At 41.4% G+C, this 15,986-nt stretch overlaps 1 protein-coding gene across 3 annotated transcripts in view; it reads left to right on the top strand.

Moving 5' to 3' along the window:
- Positions 1–15,986, top strand: part of SMG6 (SMG6 nonsense mediated mRNA decay factor) — a 247,643-nt gene that overhangs the window by 13,884 nt on the left and 217,773 nt on the right. For all 3 annotated transcript variants that reach the window (XM_082707015.1, XM_082707017.1, XM_082707016.1), the window contains exons 7-8: positions 3,656–3,766; positions 4,136–4,348. In XM_082707015.1, coding sequence (XP_082563141.1) covers positions 3,656–3,766; positions 4,136–4,348 — 324 coding nt within the window. The remainder of the gene's footprint in view (positions 1–3,655; positions 3,767–4,135; positions 4,349–15,986) is intronic.

A 15,986-nucleotide genomic window follows, 5' to 3' on the forward strand; every position in this document is an offset into this window, starting at 1 on the left:
TGAGCCCCACGTCGGGTTCTCTGCTCAGCAGGGAGCCTGCTTCCTCCTCTCTCTCTCTTTCTCTGCCTGCCTTTCTGCTTACTTGTGATCTCTATCTGTCAAGTAAATAAATAAAATCTTAAAAAAAAATCTTTTTTTTTTTTTTTTTTTTTTTTTTTTTTTAAAGATTTTTATTTATTTGTTAGAGAGAGAGAGAGATACAGAGCGCAAGCACAGGCAGACAGAGTGGCAGGCAAGAGGCAGAGGGAGAAGCGGGCTCCCTGCCAAGCAAGGAGCCCGATGCGGGACTCGATCCCAGGACGCTGGGATCATGACCTGAGCCGAAGGCAGCCGCTTAACCAACTGAGCCACCCAGGCGTCCCTTAAAAAAAAATCTTAAAAAAAATCTTTAAAAATATTTATTTATTTGACAGAGAGATAGAGAGCACAAGTAGGCAGTGTGGCAGGCAGAGGGAGAAGGAGAAGCAGACTCTCCACCGAGCAGAGAGCCCGATGCAGGGCTTGATCCCAGGACCCTGGGATCATGACCTGAGCTGAAGGCAGCCGCCTAATTGACTGAGCCACCCAGGTGCCTCAAGAGGGAGCGAATCTTCAAGACAACTCCCCGCTGAGCGCAGAGCCTGATGCAGGGCTCGATCTCATGACCCATGAGATCATGACCTGAGCAGAAACCAAGAATTGGACATTTAAGTGACTTAGCTACCCAGGTGCCCCTCTTCTAAGAGTTTTTATAGGTTTTATATTTAGTTCTTTGATTCATTTTTCATTTATTTTTGCATATGGTGTAAAATAAGGATCCAACTTTATTCTTTTGCATGTGGATATTCAGTTCTTCTAGTGCCATTTGTTGAAGAGGTTGTTCTTTCCCCATTGAATAGTCTTGGGATCCTTGTTGAAAATCAGTTGGTGCCTGGGTCTGTTTCTGAACTCTCAGTTCTTTTGTATGGATCTGTATGTGTATCCTTATCTCAGCACCACGTTGTTTTAATTACTGTAGCTTTGTAGTAAACTTTGAAATCAGGATATATGAGTTTTCCACCTTTGTTCTTCTTTTTCAAGATGAGTTTGGCTCTTTGGGGTTTCTTGTAATTCCGTATGGATTTTAAAATCAGCTTTTTCATTTCTGCAAAAAGAGTCATTGGGATTTTCATAGGAATTACATTGACTGTGTAGTTGCTGTGGGGAGGGGAGTATTTACACAGATGTTTTTGACTTATGGTCTTCTTTAATTTCTTTCAGACGGGCTTTATAATTTTCAGTGTATAAGTTTTACACTTCCTTGGTTAAACTTATTCCTAAGTATGTTATTCTTTTTAAGGCTATTGTAAATAGAATTATTTTCTTAATTTCTTTTAAAGATTGTTTATTAGAAATAAACTGATTGTTTATATAGAAATATAACTGATTTTTGAGCATTGATCATAATGTCTTACAACTTCATTGATTCCTTCAGTGGCTTTTTGCCATTCTGATTAAACTGGTATATTTTTCTTTCACAGACCTCTTGACCTAAATTAGTGGTCCTTTCATGCTCTTTTCCTTTGTCCCTCTTTTTCTGTTTCCCTTTTATCCTAGTTGTCTTTTAACATCACTATCTCGGTTTTCTGTCTCCACTAATCAGTTATTCAGTGAATTTCAAGAATTTGGTGAGAAACTGTGCATGGTGCTTTGCTAGGTGCTATGATTGATGAATGTGTGATATGGTTTCTGTTCTGAAAAATGTGTTGAGAACACAAGGTGTGTAGACAGTGATACAAATTAGACTTCATGAGAAGTGATGTAATTGATTAGATGTGCCATTATTTTCTGGACCACTAAAAAAGGATATGTGAATTATAAATAGACATAATGGTAGATATTGATTGTAAGTTCTGTTTTGATTTCAGATGTTAGAATGTGAAAAAAATCATTGTAGAATGGATGAAACACAATCTAAAATCAAGTGAGTGGTATAGGCTGCGATCAGTATAGATTGGGATAATATTAAAAATAGCCCCCATTAGGGTTGCCTGTCTGGCTCAGTTAGTAGAGCATGTGACTGTTAATCTTGGGGTTGTGAGTTTGAGCCGCATGTTGGGTGTAGTAGAGATTACTTAAAAATAAAACCTTAAGGGGTGCCTGGGTGTCTCAGTGGGTTAATGCCTCTGCCTTCGGCTCGGGTCATGGTCCCGGGATCCTGGGATCAAGCCCCGCATCGGGCTCTCTGCTCGGCAGGGAGCCTGCTTCTTCCTCTCTCTCTCTGCTTGCCTCTCTGCCTACTTGTGATCGCTGTCTGTCAAATGAATAAATAAAATCTTAAAAAAAAAAAAAACCTTAAAAAATAAGAAACAAAAATATAGCCCCCATTTAACTGACTGTAACAGTATATCAGTCATACAGTAAGTATGAATCTTACTCATTTTAGGAGCCATAGGTGTGTAAATATCTTCTGATAAATATCTACCCAATAAGTGGCAGGACCTAATTTGAACTCAGGCAGTTGACCTTAGAATGTGTACCTTTAACCATGCTAGCTGAATAGAAGATGTGAGGGTTTTTAAAAATTTTTATTTATTTATTTTTAAAAGATTTTATTTACTTATTTGACAGACAGATCACAAGTAGGCAGAAAGGCAGGCAGAGAGAGAGAGAGGGGGAATCAGGCTCCCTGCTGAGTGGAGAACCTGATGTGGTTCTCGATCCCAGGACCCTGAGATCATGACCTGAGCTGAAAGCAGAGGCTTTAACCCACTGAGCCACCCAGGCGCCCCAGGAGGTTTGTTGTTGTTGTTGTTTTTTTAAGATGCAAGTTTTGAAGAATGAGTTACTGGGGTGAGAAAGAAGTTAGTGTTCTAAATGTATTTTGAGACAGAAAAAAAGGGAAAAATGTATATGAAGTTGGAGAAAATGTCTTTTTGACATTCTTTCCCCCTTTGCCCCTTTGTTTCAGTGTTTTTCCCTCCTTTCTGAACTTCTCCCTTTCTTTTACTTCTTTTCCTTATTAATTGGTTGTAAAACAGACTTGAAATACTTATTTGCTGAATTCATTGGATAATAGTTTTATATTTCCCTTTCTCTGCGGAGTCAGTGTGGTATAGTACAAACCTGAACTCAGGAGCCAGACAGACATAGGTTCATATACCAGCATACCCAGGATTTGGCTTGGAGGCCTTGTTGGACAAGTTATGTTGTTGGACAACAATCTGCCTGGGCACCCATTTCCTCATCTTTAAAATGGGACTAATAATGCCTATGGGGCGATGTTCTTAGGTTTAGAGGTAAAATCTATGAAGTGATAGTCACTTGTCTCACTATGCTTAAATCAGTGATGTTGCCATTGTTATTATAATGTTTTTAGTTAACAACTAGTGAGTTGAACATTTTCTTTCTCTAAAAACAAAATGTTATTGGATTTTATATTTGATGAGGCTCTTTATTCTTTTTCCCTCATGTGAGTGCTTGGCTCTTAGAGTACCTCTGCATGTAAGACAAGAGTCCTGTGCCAGGAGAGATCCCTGATGTAATCGCCGTGGTTCCTCCCATGGATAGCATTCTGATGTTCTTATTGGAATTCCTTACAGCCTGGGAGAGATAGTAATGTGTTCTAGGTCAGCTGACTCAGGCTGGAGTCAGGAAAAGGATTGGTTGACTTGATGTCTCTGGCCTCTTTTTGCAGAGGAGGAAGCTTGATGCTGTCTATTATTATATGCGCAGTTTAGCTGCCAGCAACCCTATCCTGACTGCCAAGGAGAGTCTCATGAGCTTGTTTGAGGAGACCAAACGAAAGGTGAGTGGGGATGGAGGCAGACTCATTCCTTCCTAAAAGAACATGTTTCTCTTAGTGCTTCTGTGTCCTCAGGGGAATGCCTTATAATGTCCTCAGGGGGTCTCATTGGGCTGTGCTGATGGAGTCAGTCAGCCCCTATGCAGAACCAAACTCATCTTCAGGAGAGTTCTCCAGGGCCCTTGGTTGTGCATCTAGATTATGGAATTAATAATGTCTGTGAGACAAAGCAGATAATACTTTGCGACTTCGGGACCATAGCAAAGTCTTTACTTTTTATAGCCCCTGGGCAACAAACTCAGATGAGGTGAGTGCCTCTTTTTATTAGCTGAATCCCAGGTGTCTGGGCTTATGTGTTTGTATATCGTACAGGCAGAACAGATGGAAAAAAAGCAACACGAGGAATTGGAACTGAGCCCTGACCAGTGGCGGAAAGGAAAGAAGTCTACTTTCCGGCATGTTGGAGATGACACCACTCGCTTAGAGATCTGGATCCATCCATCACATCCCCGGTCCTCCCAGGGCACTGAATCTGGGAAGGATTCTGAGCAGGAGAATGGGCTGGGAAGCCTGAGCCCAAGTGATGTAAGTTCCTGAAAGTGATATAATGAGCAAGACTAAGTAAACGTGGATGCCCCAGTACATGCAACTGGGAGGCACTGCACAGCCATTTCCCATGAATCCCAGGGAAGGTAAAACACGTCAGGCTTTCTGCCATCCTCTCTCCAGCTACATGCACTTCATCTTTATTATGTGCTTCCCTCTCTCACCACTATGTGGCACTACTGAATTTAGTAAAACTCGTTTTTCTGAAGGAAGATCTACTTAGTATAGGAGGAGAATTTTTTGCTGCTTTGTATTTGGAGTCACTGGTATGATACTTAAAGATTCTGTTGGCATTCTGTGAAGCTAGTCGGAGAGAGCATAGTAGGAAAACTGCATTGTGCCTTGAGAATAAAATTCTTAGTGGAGTGGATGGTGGAATAAGGTGGGACCACATCTTGAAGGGTTATGTAATAAATAATTTGACTTTTATCTTGAAGATAGTAGGAAACTATTGAATGCTTTAAATAAGGAAGTAATTTGTCAGATAACACATTTTAGAATATAACTCAGGCTGCTTTGTGAAAAATTTGTAGAAGGGTAAGACTAAAAGAAGGAGGGGTGCTGCAATAATCTGAGTATGATATGGAGAGGACCTGAGCCAGGAAATGGGTCTGGAGATGAGGAGAAGGGAACAAATATGAGGCATATTAATGAGGAAGAATCTAAAGGACTTGATTGGACAGGGGGAGCTGAAGGACGTGAGGAAGTCAAAAGTAACATCTACTTAGGTATTTCTGGGTTGGAAACTGGGTGAAGGCTGGTCTATTCCTTGAGATAGGGAATAGAGGTAGAATTGGTTTTAGGAGAAAAGAGTTTAGTTTTAGACATTTTGAAATTTCTATAGGACATTGAAGAGAGATTTAAAGGCTATCATATCTAAAGCTGGGGAGAGCATTCTGGGTTAGAGATGAAGGTTTTTGAAGGCAGCCTCTTATAGATGGAATTGAAGTCATGAGAGTTGTTTCAGTCACTTGAGAAAAAAACAACAAGTAAATTGACAATCTAAGAGAGAAAGGAGATGGATGGCAGGGAGAGGTCCTTGCAGAGGATTGGAAGGGAGAGAAATCTGGAGCACAAGTGCAGGAATTAGCCTGAATGAGAGGGAGAGATCCCTCTTATATTTGAGGGAAAGGAGGAATAGGTAATAGTGGGTCAGGACAGTTTGTGACTGTTGTGGGAGGAAGATGAGGGAGGGCCTTTTTGATGTTTTTTTTTTTTTTTCCTTTTTGAAGTTGGAGACATGATTGTCTGCAACCAAGAATGAATCAAAGGTTGGTGGGTTAGGAATACTTCTTTAGGGTTTACTTTAAAATTGCCATTTCTCTGGGGTACATAGGTGGTTCATTCGGTTGATTGCCCAACTCTTGGTTTTGGCTCAGGTCATGATCTTGGGTTGTGGGATCAAGCCCTGCATCAGGCTCTGGCTCACCACAGAGTCTGCTTGTCCCTCTTCCTGTGCTCTTCTCCTGACCCTCTCTCTAAAATAAATAAATAAAATCTTTAAAAAAAATAAAATTTCCACTTCTTTTCCTTTAGCCTTCTTAGTCTTTAGCTGTTTTCTGCATGACTTGGAAAGTAGTCATTACTTACAAATGAAACTTCCAGTTTGCCGTGGGCCACGGTTTGCGTGGGCTGCTTCAGAAGAGTTGCAGCTCTGGTAGACTCTCTCACTGCTGTCCTCTTCTAGTTTGGATATTGCATCCCCAAATGGGAAGCCTGTTTGAGTAAGAGAGAAATTGTTCTATTGTGTTAGCTCCACTGTCTGTCTCTAAAATGAAAGCAACAGGGTTGCCTGGGTGTCTCAGTCTGTTGAGCGTGGACTCTTGGTTTTGGCTCAGGTCCTGATCTCAGGGCCCATACCAGGCTTCATGATCAGCGGGGAGTCTGATTCTTTCCCTCTGCTCCTTCCTCTTTGCTCTCCCATCTTTCTCTCTCAAATAAATAAATCTTTTAAGTAAATAAATAAAATGCAAGTAACAATTTGAGAAAGCATTTTGTGGCTTTCTTTGACCTTTACCTCAAGGTTGGGGAGTATTCCTCGTAAGAGTTAAGGTTATAAGTAATATCCCATAGATCTCTCTTTTCCATTAGGTATTTCATTGATTTTTAAGGAATGTGTTTATGAGTCTGTGTTTTTATTTTTTTTTTCTTTAAAGATTTTATTTATTAGGGAGGGAGAGAGTAAGTGAGCACAAGGAGGGTAGGGGAGCAGAAGGGCAGAGGGAGAAGTAGGCTCCTCGCTGAGCAGGGAGCCCAATGCAGGGCTGCATCCCAGGACCCTGGGATCATGACCTGAGCCGAAGGCAGATGCCTAACCAACTGAGCCACTCAGGCATCCCTAAGTCTGTGTTTTTATTCTTGTTTGCATCTCAGAGAAGGCATTTTCAGCACATGGGCTGGCATTAGATCTTTCAAATTGAAAATATAATTATTTTCAATTATATTAATAATATATGGATGTATTTTTGGTAGAAATTTCGAATAATTAAAGACATACAGAGTAAAATGGTCGTTTCTTTTTATTTTTTATTTTATTTTAAGATTTTATTTATTTATTTGACAGAGAGAGATCACAAGTAGGCAGAGAGGCAGGCAGAGAGAGAGAGAGAGAGAGGAGGAAGTAGGCTCCCCGCTGAGCAGAGAGCCCGACGCGGGACTCGATCCCAGGACCCTGAGATCATGACCCGAGCCGAAGGCAGCGGCCCAACCCACTGAGCCACCCAGACGCCCAGTCGTTTCTTTTTAAACTATTTATGAAGCTGTTTTTATATTTTCAGCCTGATCATCATCGCCCCAGGTGCCCCTATAGTTTGCTTTTTTTTTTTAAGTGTTTTTGTGTGTGTGTGTGTTTTTTTTTTTCCCAAGATTTTATTTATTTGACAGACAGAGATCACAAGTAAGCAGAGAGGCAGGCAGAGAGAGGAGGAAGCAGGCTCCCTGCTGAGCAGAGAGCCTGATGCGGGCTCCCAGGACCCTGGGATGACCCTGGGATCATGACCTGAGCCGAAGGCAGAGGCTTTAACCCACTGAGCCACCCAGGCGCCCCTGTAGTTTGCTTTTTTAACTTATGAATTGGACATACAGTCCTGTCATAATGTTATAACACACACAGTCCTAAAAATCACTATGCTGTGTAAAATCGCGCAGGAGAAAAGCCACAGAGCTCATGGACAAGATGTGGTTAGGGGCACGACACTGAAAAACATCCTCAGTGACTTATTAAAAAAAAAAAAAAAAGATATGAACCTAATTAGACAGTTAAGCAATTTTATACATGTCCATTGGTTAAGAAATGTATAAATACTGTTTTGGAAAAGAAAAGAAGTCTAGAAGTGGACTTCAAAAGGATTGCAGCTTTAGTGTTATTGTGAAGTGGAGGAAGGAGAGTTATTTGAAATTGGATGTAAGACCAGATGTGGATTGGCGTGGCCTAGAACGAGTTCACGTGGTGAACTGTGGTAGCTGGTAGATATCTGGAGAGTGTGTATATTTTCTATTTCTTTGTAGTTCGGATCAGCTGAGTGCAATTTTCTGTGCTCACTCAGTGTTTCTCATGAACAAAATCAAGCATAAGGAGATGCAAAATTTGTGCTATGCTCAAATTTTTCCCCAATGTATTTATCACGGTGGAACAAATGGATATTTTCAGAACAAGGATTATAGCAGAACTGACTGTATTTCTACCTAAGAATATCTTTTTTTGGTATGTTCTTTAGTATGACTGAATGATATTTTGTTATACAGATATAGGTCATTTGTTTACCTTACCTGTGTAATTTATGTATTTTCATTTTCATAAAATGTTCATTTTAGTTGTCTTTTTTGGGTGATTAGCCTTACTAGGAATTGCTTTCTTAGCAATTCCTAGAAGCAATTCCTAGAGAGTTTCTAGCACAAACTACTAAAATTCACATCCATAAATAAGAAGCAGAAAGTTTGGCTTCAGGTGGTTGTTATTAATGATAGTAGAGTCCCAACTAGTTTGTTTTCTCTCTACCAGGCACAGGCTTTGGATCTCTCTCTGAATGGCTACAGGAGGTTAGCTTGTGGGTTGTTGGTTTTCAGCCTTGAGATGTGGTTTGGGTTGAACACGCTAACTGGGGAGGGACTGCCAACCTCAACTGTAAGTGGCATCCTTTTAAACTAATTGAGATTCATATTTAAACTCTACTCCTGCCAGCTAGGCTACTCAAATTCAATGTCACCAGGTTGCAAACATTCTTTATTTAGTGGATGTGCCTTCTGCTATACCGCAGCTCCCATTGGAGTCAGAAAAGGGTTGCTGCTTAGTAAATGAGTTTTTGCAGGTAGTGAGTTAATTAAGGAGATTATAGCATCAGAAACAGTTTTCACACTGAGAGGCCAGGGTCTCTGATGAAACTGCTCTGTTCATATCTTGAAAAGAATGTAACTCGAATCTGTCTACTGGGAAGAATGAACACATGAGAATAGAAGCCATTGATAGATGTTTGTCTCTGAAACCTTAGTGAGTTCTCATGTGTTGGCATGATTTCATTTACCATTTCCCAGCATTCTCCCAAACTGACTGTAGTTATTGCTTGGTGCTATGTGTGGAAAATGTCTTTAGGTAATGAAATGTCATTGTGTGTTTGGCCAACCTCTTGACAAATCTTTCTTCTCCCTCACCCTTCTCAGTGTGTTTTGGCGTTCAGACTGGACCATACCTCAGTAGGTCCTAACAACCTATTGTTCAGCCTTTCCTTATTTGAATCTTTCTTATTGCACCCACCCAGTGGTTTTTAAGCCATACCAATATTTATTTATTTATTTATTTTTTAAAAGATTTTATTTATTTATTTGACAGAGAGAGATCACAAGTAGGCAGAGAGGCAGGCAGAGAGAGAGAGGAGGAAGCAGGCTCCCTGCTGAGCAGAGAGCCCGATGCGGGACTCGATCCCAGGACTCTGAGATCATGACCTGAGCCGAAGGCAGCGGCTTAACCCACTGAACCACCCAGGCGCCCCCCAATATTTATTTTATTTATTTATTTATTTATTTATTTATTTATTTTGATTTTTAAATTTTTTATTTATTTTTATTTTTTATTTTATTTTATTTTATTTTTTTTATTTAACTTTTTATTTTTTATAAACATATATTTTTATCCCCAGGGGTACAGGTCTGTGAATCAACAGGTTTACACACTTCACAGCACTCACCAAAGCACATACCCTCCCCAATGTCCATAATCCCACCCCCTTCTCCCAATTTTTCTTTCTTTCTCTCTCTCTCTCTCTTTTTTTTTAGATTTTACTTATTTATTTGACAGAGAGAGATCACAAGTAGGCATAGTAGCAGGCGGGGGTGGTGGGTAAGGAGGCTCCCCACTAAGCAGAGAGCCCGATGCGGGGCTCGATCCCAGGACCCTGAGATCATGAGCCGAAGGCAGAGGCTCAACACACTGAGCCACCCAGGCACCCCTATTTTATTTCTTTTGATCATATTTTTTTTTATTTCAGGACTTGTTTATACCCAGGATTTACTGCAGTTTATCTTGAGGTTTTTGGTTTTTTAAAAAATATTTTATTTATTTATTTGACAGACAAAGATCACAAGTAGGCAGAGAGGCAGGCAGAGAGAGAGAGAGAGAGGAGGAAGCAGACTCCCTGCTGAGCAGGGAGCCCGATGTATGGCTCAATCCCAGGACCCTGGGATCATGACCTGAGGGGAAGGCACAGGCCTTAACCCACTGAGCCACCAAGGCACCCCTTGAGTTTTTGTTTTTATTTTTATTTATTTTTATTTTTATTATTTTTTAAGGATTTATTTACTTATTTATTGGCAGACAGATCACAAGTAGGCAGAGAGGCAGGCAGAGAGAGAGAGAGAGGAGGAAGCAGGCTCCCTGACAAGCAGAGAGCCTGACTTGGGATTCAATCTGAGGACTCTGGGATCATGACCTGAGCTTCTAGAAGGCAGAGGCTTTTAACTCACTCAGCCACCCAGGCACCCTTATCTTGAGTTTTTAGAGTAGAGAGTTGCTTCTGGGTCCTGTGCTTAACCAGACTAAAGTCTAATCTGTCCTTTTGTGCCACCTTTGTGCTAGGGTTGTAAAGATGAATAGGACATTATTATTACCTCAAAGAGCTTAGAGTCTAGTGCATGGGTCAGGAAGCTTTTTCTGAAAAAGGCCAGGTAGTCAATATCTGAGGCCTTGCAGGCCATATGGTCTCTGTTATAGCTACTTGCCCAGCTTTTGGGGTGCTAAAATAGCCGTGGACAGTGCATCAATGAATGAGCATGGCTGGGTTCCAGTAAAACTTTCTTTATAAAGACTGGCGGCAGGCAGCCTGCCTCTGGCCTATGGGCCTGGTTTGCCAGATTCTGATCTGGTAGAAGTAATGGCCGCAAAAACAGAATGTTTGGGTATACAGTTGGTTATTGTCTTTTGTGGTAGTTATATCCTAGAAAGTCACCACAAGACACTGAATTAGTGAATCCTGAACCACTCCTTCTTCCTTTTTTTTTTTTTTTTTAAGATTATTTATTTATTTAATGGGGGGGGCATAAGTAGGCAGAGCAGCAGGCAGAGGCAGAGGGAGAAGCAGGCTTTCTGCCAAGCAAGGAGCCCAATGCAGGGCTCGATCCCAGAACCTTGGGATCATGACTTGAGTCGAAGGCAGATGTTTAACAGAACTGAGTCACCCAGGCGCCCCTGAGCCATTGCTTCTAAGGGAAATACAGGCTTAGATTTCTGTGAGCCTCTGGTTATAAGAATTTCATCAAGTAATCAGTACATACCTTTTTCATTTGTTTGGTTGGTTTTTAGAGAGAGAGAGTAGGGAGAAGAGGCAAGGGCTGAGGCACAGAGAATCCTAAGCAGGTTCTATGTTCATCGTGGAGCTCAAAGCAAGGCTTGATCTCACAACCCTGAAATCATGACCTGAGCCAAAATCAAGAATTGGATGCTCAACCGACTTAGCCACCGAGGTGCCCCATAACTTTGTTTTATGTAGGTTTCTGTTTATAGTCACTTTATTTAATATATATTATTGATTAACTTTGAACTCATGACTGATGATAACTTGTGCCTCAGCAGACACACATTTTCTCTGTAAGGCACATCACAGCCTTGGAGGCCATTTTAAACAGTGAAATCATGAACAAAAAGGCATGAAAACATGGCTCTAAATAGACCATGAAAAGGGCACTTGCTTAAAGTACGAGAACTTGGAACAGAAGTCAGCGAGTAACCTCAGCTGGAAACATGTGTATCAGGCAACTTGAATTTTCTGCCATTCTGGGTATGTCCATGAATGACTGCAAAAGCACCATGGGTATTGATTTTGGTGTTTTTTTTTTTTTTTTTAAGATTTTATTTATTTATTTGACAGAGAGAGATCACAAGCAGGCAGAGAGGCAGGCAGAGAGAGGAGGAAGCAGGCTCCCCGCTGAGCAGAGAGCCCGATGCAGGGCTCGATCCCAGGACCCTGAGATCATGACCTGAGCTGAAGGCAGCAGCTTAACCCACTGAGCCACCCAGGCGCCTTTTTTTTTTTTTTTTAAAGATTTTATTTATTTATTTGACAGAGACACAGTGAGAGAGGAGCAGGAGAGGGGAAAGCAGGCTTCCCGCCAAGCAGGGAGCCCGATGTGGGGCTTGATCCTAGGACTTTGGGATCGTGACCTGAGCCTAAGGCAGACGCTTAACGACTGAGCCACCCAGGTGCCCCTGATTTTGGTGTTATTAATGAGTTTTAGCAAGTAGCTGAATTCACAAATACAAAATCCACAAATAATGATGACCAAATATATTGTGGTAAGTGGTGTGAGGGAGGTATGCATTGAGTACCATGGAGGCACAGAGAAGAACACTTGGTTTAGTCCTGGTGGAAGTATGGGTTGTAGGGAGGAAAAGGAGAATGACTTTGGAAGGCTTCCTGAAAGTTAACTAGGCCAAGTGAGAAGAGAGTGTTCCAAGTAGAAGGAACAGCATGGGCAAAAGACAGAGGAGGTGTGACACAGCAGAGGGGTTTCAGGGTGTCTAAATCTATGATAATTTGGGGGATCCTATGAGAAAGTTGGAGTGGGAGAGAGACTGAGCCTTCTGCAGGAACACTTTCTAGTTTGGTGCTGTGGTGTGTATGGGTAGGGTCAGTGGGCTGGGCCCAAATAATGTACTTCGGGATTCTGGAAGCAGTTGTTTCTGGATTTTCTCATTGTTTACTTCTCGTGCCTGCATTGTTAATTCAACAAAAGCAGTACCGTCTCATTCATTAAATTAGGTAGGGTGGAAATTGCTGAATTTTTTGCCCCACAATTTGTTGATTAAAATTTGAGGGCTATTCTTTTAGATGGTGCTTTAGGCATTCCAAACTTAAATATGCAGAAGATACTAGTGTTTCTTTGTGTCTTTGTTGTTGGAGGAATTTGCCAATGGGTTCAGTTAAGTAGGGCAAATCTTTTCTTTTCATTTTGATATTTTTATTGCCTTTAAAAATTTACAAAGCTGGGGTGCCTAGGTAGGGTTAAGGTTCCGACTCTTGGTTTATTCCAAGTCCTGATCTTAGGGTTGTGAGATCGAGCCCCGTGTGGGGCTCTGTGCTCAGCATAGGGTCTGGTCGGGATTCTCTCTCCTTCTCCCTCTGCTCCCTGACCCCACAAAAATAAATAAATATATATATTTTTAGACTTTATTTATTTATTTGGCACAGAGAGATCACAAATAGGCAGAAAGGCAGGCAGAGAGAGAGGGGGAAGTAGGCTTCCTGCTGATCAGAGAGCCTGATGCGTGGCTCGATCCCAGGACCCTGAGATCATGACCTGAGCTGAAGGCAGAGGCTTAACCCAGGCACCCCATAAATAAATCTTTTAAAAAAAATTTACAAAGCCAACACATCCTTAAAAAGTATGAAAATGCAGACAAACAGTGTGTTTTTACCATCTGTCAATAACTAACATTGACATCTTAGGGTATGTTTTTCCTGTGTGTTTATATAAGTCACAGCACTTAGTATTGGAAATGTCTAATGCCCATTAACCTGGGGAATCAGAAGAAAAAAATCCATGCCTAATTATCAACTCAGAACTTGACTGGAAAAGTAGTACTCTAATTTCTAAAGTCAACATAGTTACCATATCTTTCTGTTTATCCCAGTACATAGAATGATGCTGTAATGTCTTTCCTCTCCTGTGTAAAGAGAAACTTCTTTTTTTTTTTTTTTAAGGTTTTATTTATTTATTTGACAGAGATCACAAGTAGGCAGAGAGGCAGGCGGAGAGAGAGGAAGGGAAGCAGGCTCCCTGCTGAGCAGAGAGCCCAATGCAGGGCTTGATCCCAGGACCCTGAGATCATGACCTGAGCTGAAGGCAGAGGCTTTAACCCACTGAGCCACCCAGACGCCCCAAAGAGAAACTTCTTAAGTCACACGAACAAGGAAGAAGAACTTCAAGAAAGATTAGACATCTAATAGGACTGATTATTGTTTTGAAAGACCCTGAAAGGGTCCATTTTGTAGGGAAGCATCTAGAACTAGTGATAAATTGGGGCATGAGGGATTAGTTTGAGGCCCCCTGAGTGTGGAAGCTTCATGACTTTGTTTAAAAAACTGGATTCTAGTTGGAAAAGTGTCTAGGTGGCATTTTTGGGGTTGACTTCTAGGTTGGTAGGAATAGAGATTGAGAGATCTAGCAGAGGAGTGATTGCCTTTTAAAATATTTTATTTAAAGAATTATTTTTGAATAGGTAAAAGATTGTGTGTGTGTGTGTGTGTGTGTGTGTATGGTTCTCTCTCATCTTTTATGCTTAGTATCATACACAGTTACTCATTTTTGTTTCTTTCCCCCCTCATTTTACTGTTGGATTGGGAGATCTTTCCATGAGTGCTGGCAGCTTGATAGATTTTATTAATTTTGTCCAGCATTTGCTATATCAGAGGGAGGATACGACAGAGTTTAACAGCTTAGTCTTTGGGAAGTTCTAAGTTCAAGTTTTAGTTTTATCAGTTATCAGCAGGGAGGCTTCAAGCATGCACTTCAGTTTCTTCATCTGTCAGATGGCAATACTGATAGACTAAATGAAGTAACGCACGTGAAGAACGATGAGTGGCATATTGTAATTTCTCATGTATTGGTGGTAGTAGTTGTTATGTACATACTTATGTTTTTGTTATAATCTCTTAAGGTGTTAAGTTTATTTTTTGCCTTTTTTCCTGTTTCTAACCAAAGTGAACAATGACGCTTGATAAATTTACATACTGGGAGCCCACTGTTTAAATGCAGACCTGTTTTGTTTGTCATGAAGAGTTTTATTTAATAATGACAAATTTCAAATACACATAGGAGAAAATAATGAAATTAACCTTCATATAACCTGTAACTCATATTCAATAGTTATCAATATTTTTCCATCTTTGTTTTAGCTTTCCCTCATGTATTGTCCCCCCCCCCCCCCCGCTCAGGTTGAAGTATTTTATTTTATTTTTATATTTTGTTATTTATTTATTTTAAAGTAGGCTCCATGCCCAGCGTGGAGCCCAGTGTGGGGTTTGAATTCACAACCATGAGATCAAGACCTTAGCTGAGATTAAGAGTCTGATGTTTAACCGAATGAGCTATGCTATTACCCTGGTTGCAGTATTTTATTTATTTTTATTTTTTTAAAGATTTATCCATTTGAGAGAGAGAGAGAGAATGAGCAGTGGGGGGTGGGGGGCGGTCAGAGGGAGAGGGAGAGAGAGAATCCTTAGGCAGTCTCCCTGCTGAGCACAGAGCAGCCGGGCACTGGGCTTGCTCTCATGACCCATGAGATATGACCTGAGCCGAAACCAAGAGTTGGGTGCTTGACTGACTGATCCACCCAGGCGCCCTTGGTTGAAGTATTTTATTTTTATTTTTAAAAGATTTTTATTTATTTATTTTAGAGAGGGACAGTGAGAGAGAGAGCATGAGAGGGAGGAAGGTCAGAGGGAGAAACAGACCCCCTTGGAGCTGGAAGCCTGATGCGGGACTCGATCCCGAAATCCCGGGATCATGACCCTAGTGGAAGGCAGTTGCTTAACCAACTGAGCCATCCAAGTGCCCCTATTTTTATTTTTTTAAAGATTTTATTTATTTATTTGACAGATAGAGATCACAGGTAGGCAGAGAGGCAGGCAGAGACAGAGAGAGGGGAAAGCAATCTCCCCGCTGAGCAGAGAGCCCTATGCGGGGCTCGATCCCAGGACCCTGGGATCATGACCTGAGCTGAAGGCAGAGGCTTTAACCTACTGAGCCACCCAGGCGTTCCCCCCCCCACCCTTTTTAAAGATTTTACTTGGTTGAAGTATTTTATTTTACTTTTTTAAAGATTTTATTTATTTATTTGACAGAGATTACATGTAGGCAGGGAGGCAGGCAGAGAGATAGGAAGGGAAGCAGGCTCCCCACTGAGCAGAGAGCCCGATGCGGGGCTCGATCCCAGGACCCTGAGATCATGACCTGAGCTGAAGGCAGAGGCTTACCCCACTGAGCCACTGTGCCACCCAGGCGCCCCTTGGTTGAAGTATTTTTTTTTTTTTAAGATTTTATTTATTTATTTGACAGACAGAGATCACAAGTAGGCAGAGAGGCAGGCAGAGAGAGAAGGGGAAGCAAGCTCCCTGCTGATCAGAGAGCC

Source organism: Mustela nivalis (assembly GCF_964662115.1).
Source record: "Mustela nivalis genome assembly, chromosome: 17".
NCBI lineage: Eukaryota > Metazoa > Chordata > Mammalia > Carnivora > Mustelidae > Mustela > Mustela nivalis.